This window comes from Lichenostomus cassidix, chromosome 1 (genome assembly GCF_008360975.1).
Source record: "Lichenostomus cassidix isolate B80296 chromosome 1, HeHo_3.0, whole genome shotgun sequence".
Taxonomy (NCBI): Eukaryota; Metazoa; Chordata; class Aves; order Passeriformes; family Meliphagidae; genus Lichenostomus; species Lichenostomus cassidix.
The window spans coordinates 739679-752292 of record NC_139479.1 but is presented as its reverse complement, the minus strand read 5'-3'; the positions used below and the strand labels follow the sequence as shown (position 1 = coordinate 752292).

General features: G+C 51.6%; 1 protein-coding gene across 2 annotated transcripts in view; it reads left to right on the top strand.

Moving 5' to 3' along the window:
• The window catches only part of GART (phosphoribosylglycinamide formyltransferase, phosphoribosylglycinamide synthetase, phosphoribosylaminoimidazole synthetase), a 28446-nt gene extending 19135 nt beyond the window's left edge, over positions 1–9311 (top strand). For both annotated transcript variants that reach the window (XM_085071760.1, XM_085071675.1), the window contains exons 14-22: positions 85–283; positions 1317–1565; positions 1898–2050; positions 3103–3306; positions 3609–3740; positions 4286–4416; positions 6182–6323; positions 6740–6855; positions 8101–9311. In XM_085071760.1, coding sequence (XP_084927886.1) covers positions 85–283; positions 1317–1565; positions 1898–2050; positions 3103–3306; positions 3609–3740; positions 4286–4416; positions 6182–6323; positions 6740–6855; positions 8101–8283 — 1509 coding nt within the window. In that variant the 3' untranslated portion in view covers positions 8284–9311. The remainder of the gene's footprint in view (positions 1–84; positions 284–1316; positions 1566–1897; positions 2051–3102; positions 3307–3608; positions 3741–4285; positions 4417–6181; positions 6324–6739; positions 6856–8100) is intronic.
• Positions 9312–12614: the final 3303 nt, after the last annotated feature.

Below are 12614 nucleotides of genomic sequence, written 5' to 3'. Positions count from 1 at the left end.
CCTGCAGGGCCAATGGGAATGAGATCCCTTGCAGGTGTTTCAGGTGCCCAGAGCTAATGCCAAGGCTCTCCCCCTGTCTTGCAGATTGCCCAGGAGTGCCACAAACACGACACCATCGGGCAGGACCTGGTGGCCATGTGTGTCAATGACATCCTGGCCCAGGGAGCTGAGCCCCTCTTCTTCCTGGACTATTTTGCTTGCGGCAAACTCGACGTGCAAGTGGCTCAAGGCGTCATTGCAGGAATAGCTGATGCTTGCAGGAAGGCTGGATGTGCTCTTTTGGGTAGGAATACTCTTCTTTGGGGGATGTGAAAAATCTTCTGCAAGGTCCTGGTAGTTGGTTTTAGTGTGGTTGGTCTCCTTCTCTATGGAAGAATCTGGGAGGAGTGAAAAAACCAAAATGTTCCATGGGTTTGCTTTCAGAGAATTTAATCTCTCTTAATCACACTGGGAAGGAGACAGTACTTTAAAAATTCAGGTTAAATTTAGATTAGAATTAGGTACAGATTTAGGTTGGACATTGGGAAAAGGTTCTGTCCTTTTTTCCAATTTTTTTTTGAAAGTTAGGAACACAAGTCCTTTCTCAGTGGGAGTGTGTAGTTTTGGGGCTGTTTCCAGGCTTTGAACAAGAGCCTCTTTATGCCCTGGTTTACTCTTTTTCTACATGAACTCATGAACTGTTGGTCAGCTTTATGTTTGTTTTAAGGTGTTCTCTGCATTTATCAAATATAATCACCCCATTCATGCTGCAGCAAAGTCTGTGTTAGGTGAGACCTCGTGGTGAAATCACCAAAATGTCAAGATTTTATTTCCAGCTGAAGCCTTTAAAACTCCACAGGCCTTTCTGCAGGAGCTGAATCTTCAGTTCAACAAATGAAACTCATCACCCCTCTGACAGTGAGGGGCTGAGGGCTCATCTCCTGCTTGGTTTTGCACAATTAACCACAGATTTAAGTGTTGGATATGCACTTCTCCCCATTTTGGCTCTTGGCTTTTCCATTCTCCATTTGATCCAGCCCTCATTAAATCCAGCTGAAAGCCCAGGGCTGAAAACAGCAGGTGAAGCTGGAGCACAGGGCAGGGAGTAGAAAATGGGAAGAGGAGAGAAAAAGGCAGGATTTTGTCCAGAGAAGTTGTGGACTCCCCAGCCCTGGAAGTGTCCCAGGCCAGGCTGGACAGAGCTTGGAGCACCCTGGGGTACTGGGAGGTTGGGGTGGGATGAGCTTTCAGGTCCCTTCCAACCCAAACCATCCTGGGATTCTATGATTTAAAAAAGGGTTTTCCAGCACCTCTCTGCTGTGTTTTTGGTCCCCCAGGAGGAGAAACAGCCGAGATGCCAGGGATGTATCCCCCCGGGGAGTATGACCTGGCTGGCTTCGCCGTGGGCGCCGTGGAGAGAGGGCAGATGCTGCCCCAGCTGGACAGGATCACTGAGGGGGACGTGGTCATTGGGGTGGCATCTTCTGGGGTGCACAGCAATGGCTACAGCCTCGTGAGGAAGATCGTGGAGAAGTCCACCCTGGATTTCTCCTCTCGCGTCGGAGTCTCCGGGGATCAGACCTTGGGTACTGCTTGCTTCTGAGCCTCCCAAAAGCTGATGCAGTTGTGTTGTCTGGGCCTTTGAAACTTTCCTGAGGTGCCAGAAAAATATTTTTCCATCTTTAACATCTTTTCATCTTCCTTTTTTTTTTTTTTGTTCCTGGGAGTCACATGTGCAGGGAAGAAATGAAGGGAGGGGGATAAATAATTAATGGTGTGCTAAAAGAAAAAGGGTAGAACTTTGTGTTTCTCTCTTGCACAATGCTCATTAATATCCACCAAGTTGCTATTTTGAGATTTCCTTGATTTTGTATTGATTAACACTTTTTCCCATGGTTTTTCCCTCTCCCCTGGGCAGGAGAACTCCTGTTAACCCCAACGAAACTCTACAGCAAGACTCTGCTGCCTGTGCTGCGCTCCGGCCATGTCAAGGCCTATGCCCACATCACTGGAGGAGGCCTGCTGGAAAACATCCCCAGAGTTCTCCCAGAGTCCTTTGGTGTCGTTTTAGGTGAGAGAAAGGAAAGTTATTGAAAAAAATCCTGATGTTGATGTGGATTGCTGTGGAAGCTATGGGCATGGGGTCACACCAGCTGGTTGGTGCTGCAGGAGCTGGAATTGCCTGTGTGGAAATGTTTGAGTTCCTCCTTGTTCCTGAACCAGAGCCAGTCAAAACACTCTCTGGTGGAAACTCTGCTCCCCACTGAATTCCCTCCCCTGGTGGTGTTTGGGATTGGATTTCTTAGGACACTTGCAAAGGGAAAACAACCTAACAGCGACCCCAAGTCAGCTGTCACCATTTGCAATTCCCCAGGAAATTGTTTGCTAATTAAATGATACTTGTGAAGTCTTCAATTAGCATTCAGAGTAAATGGGAGCTCAGGGACATCTCCTGCTATTTGACTTAATTAATCCTCAGCAGCCTCCCCTCAGGTGTGCTGGAAAGGTGTTTCACTGATGGGGAGGTGAGGTATGGAAAGAGAAATGGCAGACACAGGTTGAGAGAGCTGACAGGGTTGTACAACAGAATGAGGAATTAATAATGAGTTCTGAACTCCAGAACTGCCCATAAATCATTCTCCCACTTGTCCACTGATAGATATTTATGATGTATGCACCTATGCTTTTGCACACTTTAGCACAGACTTTTGGTATTTTATGGCACTTTACTGACAAGTAAATATTGAAAAACATTTCTGAGATAAAGTTACTGAAATTCTGAGCAGCCTGGGACAGTGGAAGGTGTTCCTGCCATGGCAGGGGTTGGAATGGGATGAGCTTTTAAGTCCCTCCCAATCCCAAACCACTCTGTGATTCCATGATGCTGTAGAAATTGGGATAAAACCATTTTAAAAGAGAAAATGACAAGAAAGAAATTTCATGTCATTGGAATTCCTTTCCAGTGCCTTGTCCAGAAGCGTTTTTGTGCTGCTGTAAATCTTCCTCAGCTGGTTGGAGCTGGGGCAGTGGGAGACTTCTGTGACAGATTTTGCCTCTTAATACCCCAGTAATTTTAGTCCACTGGTAACAATTTTCTTGGTTTTTATTCCCAATTCTCTTCAGATGCTCTTACCTGGAAGATCCCTGAAATCTTTTGCTGGCTCCACAAGGAAGGGAACCTCTCAGAGGAGGAGATGGCTAGGACGTTCAACTGTGGGGTTGGAGCAGTGCTGGTGGTGCAGAAGGACATGGCCCAGCAGGTGCTCAGGGACATCCAGGCACACGAGACCGCCTGGCAGATCGGCAGAGTGATCTCCCTGCAGAAAGGTTACTGCACTTTCATTTTCCTGGGGGGAAACAGAATCAGAAAGGTAAAGCAGAGGTGAATTCCCTTGAGGATGACACTTCACACCTGAACTTCTGTTCAAACCTTTTTAAAATCAGTGGGGTATTCCCTTCATGAGAGTCTCCATGAGGTGAAAAGCTCTTCACTGGCATTTCCATGACTTTTTAGTGGGGATGTTGGACTGGCAGTTCAGGTCATTCATCTCTTCTATGGGTGCTTTTCTCCTCTCCCTGTTTCCCCCTTTCCTGACACGTTGCTGTGTTGTTTTTTGGGTTTTTCTCAGGCTCTGACAGCGTTCAAGTCCTCAATCTGCACCGGGCACTGCAAGCAAACAGATCCCTGTGTGTGCACAGCCACATCCAGGGCAAGACCCAGCCAGGCAAAGCCAAGGTGGCTGTGCTCATCTCTGGAACAGGTGAGAGTTCTGATCCTTGTTGCAGTGGAAACCAGACTCTGGAGAAGGGAACTTGGATTTAAAATCCCTGCAGTTCCCCATGGACACTGAGAGGCTTCTAGCAGGCAGGGGAGATTTTGTACCTGGGTTAATGTCAGTCACAAACCTCTGTAAACCTCTGCTGCAAACTGTGAGTTGAATCTGTGTTCAGTTTATCTCCAAACCTGTGCAAGTGTCCAAATTCCCAAAGTGAGCAGCAGCATCCTGTCACAGATGGGTCAGAATTTCTCCTTGCCACGGAGGCACTCCAACTATTTCCAGTATTCCCAATCACTAAGACCATCATTCCAGTGCTATAAATTACAGTTTCCAAATGCAGCTGCCAGGAAAGGCCCTGTAGCCTTCAGCTGTCTGAATCAGCTCCCAGCAAGATCAATTAAAAAAGGATTAATGTTACATCAGAGCTGTTTGGTTTGGTCTCCCCCACACTGCTGCTTATTTTAAGCCTCTTCCAGCTGTTCCCTGTATTTATTCTCAGTATCCATGAATTATTTTCTCTTCCCCAGGCACAAACCTGGAAGCCCTCATCAACAGCACAAAGAAAGACACCAGCTATGCACAAATAGTTCTGGTTATCTCCAACAAAGCTGGTGTGGAGGGATTGAGGAAAGCTGAGAGAGCTGGGATTCCTACAAGGGTGAGGATTTCCTTCTTTTTGTAATTAGCCCCCATTAGCTGGGACTCCAGCTGGAAGGTGCTAATGAGATTTTTGGGGTAAGAGATGGGCTGATAGGGAGCCTTGACTTTTCTTTTTTGGTCTGTCCTGAACCTGTGCCCTTGGGCAAAGTACCTGACAGCAAAATCCTTCCTTTTCTCCTTCCCTGCCAGCAGTGCTGATGCTTTAAGAGCAGTTGTTGCATTAAACCAGCACAAAACTTTCACACTTACAGCTTAAACTTAGTCAATTATTTGACTGTAGTGCATTGACACTGAAGTAACAACCTATTTGATCTGAATTTAATTTTAAAATGGCCTGGTGGTTCATTTGAAAGGAATAGAGAGGTCAGACCCATTGGGACCTTCACTGACTCCCTGGATGTTGACTCAGGCTCTCCAGGAACCATCCCAGGTGCTCCCTGAGTTTCCATGGATCCCATGCTGCCTTGCCTTTGTATTGCAGATCTGAGATGATCCTGGGGTGACTGAGAAGCATTTTACAGTCACTGTTCTCTGCTGAGTACAGACAGAGGGAAATTGAGGCCCAAGGCTTTGCTCCTTTAATGGGGTTGGGATCTGTCCTGGTGCTGCCAGCTTGTCCTTCGGGGACACAGAGGACTCAAGGGAAATGTGGCAGTGGTGTGAAGAGCAGACAGAGAATCCCAGACTGGTTTGGGTGGGAAGGGAGCTCAGAGCAGACCCAGTTCCACCCCCAGGTTTTTATGAGATAAAAACCAGAGTGTGGCAGAGCTGATGGTCTTGGGGGTGAAGCTGTGGAGGGAGGGGTAGAGCAGGGGCAGAGCTGGGCTCTGTTCCCAGTGCCTGCTGCCCTCCTGTCCCTGACCAGCCCTGCCTTTTCCCAAACCACCCCTGTGGCTCTGGTGGGCTTTAGCAGCTGCTTCTGTTCAAGACTGGATGCTGTAAGTCAGGTGGTACTGCCTTGATCCTTCCCAAATTAGGGGATGTATCCTGGATGGAAACAACATAACTCTGGCTGGGAGAGCTGGGAATGTTCACCTGGAGAGGAGAAGGATCCAGGGAGAGCTCAGAGCTTCTGCCAGGGCCTAAAGGAGCTCCAGGAGAGCTGCAGAGGGACTGGGGACAAGGGCTGCAGGGACAGGACACAGGGAATGGCTTCCCAGTGCCAGAGGGCAGGGATGGATGGGATATTGGGAATTAGGAATTGTTCCCTGGCAGGGTGGGGAGGGACTGGGATGGAATTCCCAGAGAAGCTGTGGCTGCCCCTGGATCCCTGGCAGTGTCCAAGGCCAGGTTGGCCATTGGGGCTTGGAGCAGCCTGGGACAGTGGAAGGTGTCCCTGCCATGGCTGGGGTGGCACTGGGTGGGATTTGGTCTCTTCCAGCCCAAACCAGTCAGGAATTCTGTGATTCCATGATTACGCAGTAGAGGCTGCTTTAGGAGTGTGCAATCAGCCCTTTTTTCAAGGTTTTCTGGTATAATTTTTGCCAAGACTCAACTGCTTAAAACTGCCAGAGACCTAAAATGGAGTGAAATCTTTGGAAGACTTTAGGATGCCTTAAATCCCTGCACTTGTAGGATATTCCATGGTGTCCAAGGGCTGAGAGCTGTGGGCTGCTCAAGCCAAACTTTTGTATTCTGCTATCTCTCTCTGTGAGGAGGAGTGCAAACTCCACCTCTGTCTGTCAGCTGTGTGTTTGGGAGCTGTTCTTCCTGCTGGAATTCCCAGCACATCCACATTCCATGTGTTTTTTGGGCTGTCCCAGGTGATTGAGCACACGAGGTACCCGAGCCGCACGGAGTTCGACAGCGCTGTGGACAAAGTCCTGGAGGAATTCTCCGTGGAGCTGATCTGCCTGGCTGGATTCATGAGGATCCTCTCGGGTCCTTTTGTCAAAAAATGGGAAGGTGAGCACAGCTTGGGGGCTGGGCATGCAAACAAAGGCATTTCAGAGGTTATCAGCAGGAAAAAGAGGGCACCAGATGAAATAAGGTGATATTTAGGGTTGCCTTCCAACCCAGCCCATTCTAGGATTCTGTGAAAGGAGACTTTTCCCATCTTTTAAGGAAAATGATGAGAAGGAAAGGCACTGTTTCCCCTTTCCCTCTCTCATTTATGCAAAGGTTTAAGGCAGCCAAGGGCAAACACAGGTGGTGTTGTCTTTGATTTCTTAGAAAATATTGAAAATAAAGCTGTGAAGACTTTAGACCTCTGCAAACAGGAGGTGCAGGGCTGGGGAGAGGTAAACACTCAGCCACTGAGAATTAACATTTAACAGCCTGGCCAGTGCTAAAAGCCAATAACCTCGTTTCTGCTTTCCCAGGGAAAATCCTGAACATCCACCCATCGCTGCTGCCATCCTTCAAGGGAGCAAATGCCCACAAGCTGGTGCTGCAGGCTGGGGTCAGAGTCACAGGCTGCACCGTGCACTTCGTGGCTGTGAGTATCTCCTTCCCCTCCTGGAACTCTGCCATCCTCCAGTTCTAACATTTTCACCTCCCTGGCTCTCTGGAACCCATCAGTTTTCACATTTTCACCTCAGAGCCTGCTGGGAACTCCCTTAAACCCTTGTTTGATCACCTGCTCTCCTTTGTGCACTCAGAACTTTGCATCTAGAAATGATTGAGGTTTTATTGTGACAACACAGTGCTTTAGTTTGCTGACTCTGCAGGAGGAATGGAAATGAATAATCTATCCAGGAGTTTAAGTTTTCCCTAAGGAAACTTCTTCCCCAAGCATCCCACTGCTGCCTTCCACCCACTGGAGTGGGGGAACAGTTCATGTAAGGCCTTGGCTAAGCCAAAGTCTTTGTTAAACATGTCCTCAACTTCCTGGATTTTATCCTACAGCCTGCCTTGTTTCTGGCTTTCAAGAAAAAGGAGAAATAGAAACAAACAACAAAAAAACCCCACTGGAAATGGCACAGGATTTGTTAAGGAATGATCCAGTGTTTGTGGGAACAGAGAAAAACTTGACAATTTATGTTGGTCAGACCCAAAGCAAAGAAAGGGCAGAGATCATTCAGCTTCAGAGCCACGTTTTTACCAGGCCAGGGATCACTGGTTCCCTTTTGGTTAGTTCTCAGGATTCAAAGGTCTCTTCTCCTCTGGCTCCCCTCTTCCTGAGTGTCTGGACTCTGTCCTCAGGAGTTTTGCTTTCTCTTGGAAAAAGAGAGTGGAATTCTTTTTCTAGATAGAAGTGAAACTGCATTTCACTTCTTCATTTCATCTGTATGGCAGCTCCTGAGAGACACCCCATGCCCAGCAGGGATCTGCCCAGCAGTGTGCCAAGATTCAACTGCTTAAAACTGCCAGAGACCTTAAACTGAGTGAAATCTTTGGAAGACTTTAGGATGCCTTAAATCCCTGCACTTGTAGGGTGTTCCATGGTGTGCCGAGGGAAGATCTGCTGCATCCCTGTCCTGGCTCCATTCCCCCTCTGGATGGAATTCCCTCCTGCTGCCCAATCCAGCCCCTCCTGTCCCTGCCTAATGGGGTTTTACTGTTGCTCCCTGCTGTTCTGCCTCCCTCCTGTTTTCCTCTGAACCTCTCCCAGGCTAAACTCAGTGTAAAGTCAGTGAGCTGCAGCTGCTCTGCCCTCTCCCACCATCCCAAATCCCCGTTCCCTGCAATGCCACCCGAGGGGGGCAGCTGTGGGATGCCAGCCCTGCTGTTGCTGTTGCAGGAGGAGGTGGATGCTGGAGCCATCATTTTCCAGGAGGCGGTGCCGGTGAAGCTGGGCGACACGGAGGCCACGCTGGCCGAGCGGGTGAAGGAGGCGGAGCACAGAGCTTTCCCCGCTGCCCTGCAGCTGGTGGCCAGCGGGGCTGTGCGAGTGGGAGAGGCTGGCAAGATCTACTGGAAATAGGAGCTGTGGCTCCGTGGGGCTGCGCCGAGCCAGGCAGGCACAGACTCAGCACAGGCTGCTCCTTCACTTCCTGCACTCACTCACAGGGTTAAAGATTCAAATCCCGGGAAAGCCACCCGTGGGAATTTTGGGGTCGTTCAGCAATGGCGCCTGGAAGTGCTTCCTAATTTAATCCCTTCCCTGGCCGACATTTCAGTTCTCAATTGCTTTGCTAACAAACCAGGTGCTTCCAGAGGGTCTGAGCAGCCCCAGGATGTTCCCAAACAGACCTTCAGCCTGGAATGGGGGCTCCCCTTGTGCTGGGAAGTGTTGGTGAGGGAAACTGCAGTGGAAGAGACAGACAAATGCAGAAACCTCCACTCTAAAAACCTCATCAAACCAGGAAAAACTGGCCTCCCAAAACACCAATTTTTGGATTTTTTTTTCCATTTGCTTCCTGGTTTGGTGTTGGTGGATCTTGCCTGGCCCAGGCCCTTGACACACCCTGTCATTTCCACCCCTGAACCTGCTGTCCATCAGATGTCAGCAGGATTCAGTGTCTGCTGCCCCTTTTTCCTCAGCATTCCCATGTGAATTCCCCTGAATTCCCTTTAGAGATTTGTCCAGCATCAGAAGAGTTGGATTTTTATTTTTTTAATTGAGAAAGACCTGACACAAAACATGTCCTTGGCTTGTGAGACATTCCTCAGGAATGCTGAAGTGCCTTTATTCTTGGAACAGTGTTTTCACCTGGAATAACACTAAGAGACACCCAGGGATTATGAACATTTGGAAAACAATTGGGGTTTTTTGTGCAGCTCAACACTTGTGGTTTTAATATTTTCATACAGTTATGAAACCATTTTATTGTTCTTACTAGAATGATCAGGTTTCCCACACACAAAGCAGATGAGGGGGTTTAGAGCTCCCCTTTAACACAGAGAAAACTGATTTTGTTCTGGGCTCTAATGTCCTGATGGTACTTCCATGTTGGCATAATCTCCTTTGGGATTTGAAATAAAGCCTAATAAAGTTTAAAAAAAGAAAAATCTAGAAGTATTTCCTTGGAATTGCTTTCCCAGGGCTGTGGGGTGGAGGAGGGAAAGGGCTGTACATGGTGTGGGGCTGTGGGTCAGTGGGGAGCTCACACAGCTCCAGCCAGGGCAGGCAGAGGAAAGAAAGACCTGGAGAGGTGAAATCACTGCCTGTCCAGGGAATCAATCTCACATTATTGATCAGTGATCAATATTGATCAGTCTGATCACTGCCAGAGAGGCCAAGGGGGAGATCTGTCCCAAATCCAACACCAACTCCATCCCAAGCAGCTTGAGCAGATATTTTCCCATGTGAGGCTGATGGCAAATGGGATTTCACAGAGTCACACAAGGTTTGAGTTCCCGCTGGGACTCTGGCTCAGCGCCCATGAGGCTGAGCTCCATGGCTTGAGCCCCAGAGGGGATGGGTGGCAGAGGTGACAGAGGTGACAGCTGCCATCTTGGAGACACATGGGCTGTGTCCTCCTGGGCCACCCCGAGCGGGGGCAGGAACACCCTGGGCACAGGGCTGTATGGCTGCCGAGGACAGGGGCTGCAGGGCTTTGGCCCCTTGTCCCCTGCACTGCCCAGCTCTGTGCCCCAGCTCTCAGTGTCCCTGGGCCTCTCCAGGCAGGGCAGTGGTGGCAGCCGTGTCACCCTTGCCTGACGTGGCAAAGGTGGCAGTGATGTCAGCCTGTCCCCAGGCTGGGACAGGGACTGGCTCTGGCTGAGCTCCCTGAGCTCTACCTGTGGGACTTTTTGATCTTTGCTCCTTCTGGGGCTAATCTTTGTCTGCCCAAGGTGCACTGGGGGCAGCTTGAGCTGCATCTGCGGGGAGCAGCAGGAGGAGGAGTGGGAGGAGGCGTGGGAGGGAGAAGGCTCCCTTGGCAGGGCGAAGATGGTGGTGGTCTCTGTCCACTGGCCTCTCCTTCCTACCTCATCCCTGGCTCTTGCCTTCCTCCGCAGGCTCAGCAGCTGCCCCTGGGCAGGCTGGGAGTTGGGGTTCATCTTCTTCTTTTCCATCTTCTTCTCTTCCATCTTCTCCAAAGTCTCTGTGATCGTTGATCGTCGATCGTTGATCACAGGAGGATCCCGAGAGCTGCTTTCTTCTCCGAACGCTGCTCTTCTGGGACGGGGCAGCCCAGGGCTCTGCGCCCCTTATATACCCCCAGCCAGGCTGGGGCTCTCTGATGTCACAAGGGTCTCTGGCCACCACCATGTCCCGCATCACAAAGGGCCCTGACACAAAGCGCCTGTGTCACAAAGGCCACACGCGGCACCCCAGCAGCACAGAGCAGCCAGGAAGTGTCCCAGAGCAGCCCTGGCCTTGTGGCCTTGTGGCCTTGTGGCCCTGCTGTGCCCAGAGCCCTGAGAGGCTTTGGCTCCCACAGACAGCCCCACGCTGCAGAGCCCTGGCTTTGCAGGCTGTGCTGTCCAGGGCACAAGGAATTGGCCAGCTGGACGTGCCAGGGCCTTGTGGGCAGTGGCTCCATGTCCCGTGGGAGGCAGGGGAGCAGGGGTGTCCCTCAGGGCTGTGCCTGGGCACCGGGGCTCATCAGTGCCTCTAGCAATGGCACCCAGGGGCACCACGGAAGGACAGGGCCATCCGCAGGCACCTGGACAAGCTGGAGAAGTGGCACCATGAGAACCTCATGCGGTTCCACAGGGCCAGGGACTGCACCTGGGTTGGGGCAACGCCTGAGCCATCGACTCTTCCAGGTCACAAGAAGAGCCCTCCAAATCCCTCAAATTGTTGGAAAACATACCAATTCAAAAAATTTTAATCACGAGTTTTGTGTGCCTTTGCCCTGAGAAAAAGAGTTTTAAGTTTCTTTCCAGGACATTGTTCCACCAGGTGGAGTCAGAAGAGCTCAACATTTCACCAGACTCGGAGTAGCCCCAACGAGATACCGAAAAGATTAAGACCATCAGCAGAATATCAAAGTCCATCAGCAAACATCAACTCAGAGGCTGCCCCCTAGCAGGGTTGGAGACACCGGGTCCGGAAAAGGCTGAGAAAGAAATCAACGAGTGAGGACCTAATTAGCATCGAGGGCAAAGAAATCCAGATCCAATAAAAACCAAATGGGAAGGACGATGCAACTTTGAACCAGTGAAAATTAAACCAGTGAAATTCTATGGATTTCGATGGTATTAAGTTTGGGGGACAGTTTGTAAATTCATGTGTCATGGAATGATTCTCTCCACACACTCGGGCTATGTGTGGACGAGAGGATTTCTGTGGCACATCCTGGCCAGAACATAAAGGAATGCCTTGACCATTACAAATGGTGTTGGAGAGTTTCTGGTTTTCCCGTAGTTTTGGTGACAAGTTGAGCGCTGCCTCGCTGGCCGCTCCCACCACGTCCAGAACAAGCCCTTGGCTGCCCTTGAGACTTTGCCGTGCCCTTCCCCGCTGCCAGCAGCGCTGGCCAGAGCGGAGCACACAGCCCCTGCCTCTCCTCCGCAGCGCTGCGGGCAGCGGAAATGTCCTTGCGGCAGAAAGTGCCGGAGAAAGCCCAGGGCCGAAGAGTCTTTGCTCCGCAGGCGCTGCTGCTGCTTCTTCAGCGCTAAGCAACAGCTCGAGCCCAGCACCTCCCTGCAGGACGCGGCGGCGAGCCCCGGGCTGCATCGGAAAGGGGCTTCGGGGCTGGGGGCGATGGCGCCGGGGCCCCTCGGCGGCTCTCCGCTCGGCTCTGCGGCGCCCCGGGCACAGAGCTCGGGCCGGGGCTCGGTCCCTGCTGTCCCCAGGGTCCCTGCTGCTCCCAGGGCTCCTGCTGTCCCCAGGGCTCCTGCTGCCCCTAGCGTCCCTGCTGCCATCAGGGCTCCTGCTGCCCCCAGGGTCCCTGCTGTCCCCAGGATCCCTGCTGCCCCCAGGGCTCCTGCTGTCTCCAGGGTCCCTGCTGCCCCCAGGATCCCTGCTGCCCCCAGGGCTCCTGCTGTCCCCAGGGTCCCTGCTGTCCCCAGGGCTTCTGCTGTCCCCAGGGTCCCTGCTGTCCCCAGGGCTCCTGCTGTCCCCAGGGCTCCTGCTGTCCCCAGGGCTTCTGCTGCCGAGGCTCCCCGCCAGCCGGGCCCGGGGCATCGCTGCTCCCTCAGGGGCTGTGAGGGCAGCGCGGCTCCCGCCAGCCCCGCTGGGCTGCACACGCAACAAAAGCGTGAAGCACAGAGACAGACGGCGCTGCAAACGGTGTCGGTGCAGCTGCAGATGCACTCGGACACGGCCCGAGGGGCTGCGCTCGGCTGCCCCAGGGCCTCAATGCCTGTGCCATAGCGAGCCGGGGCTGTGCCATGGGGCGCCAAACACACGGGGCTCTGAAG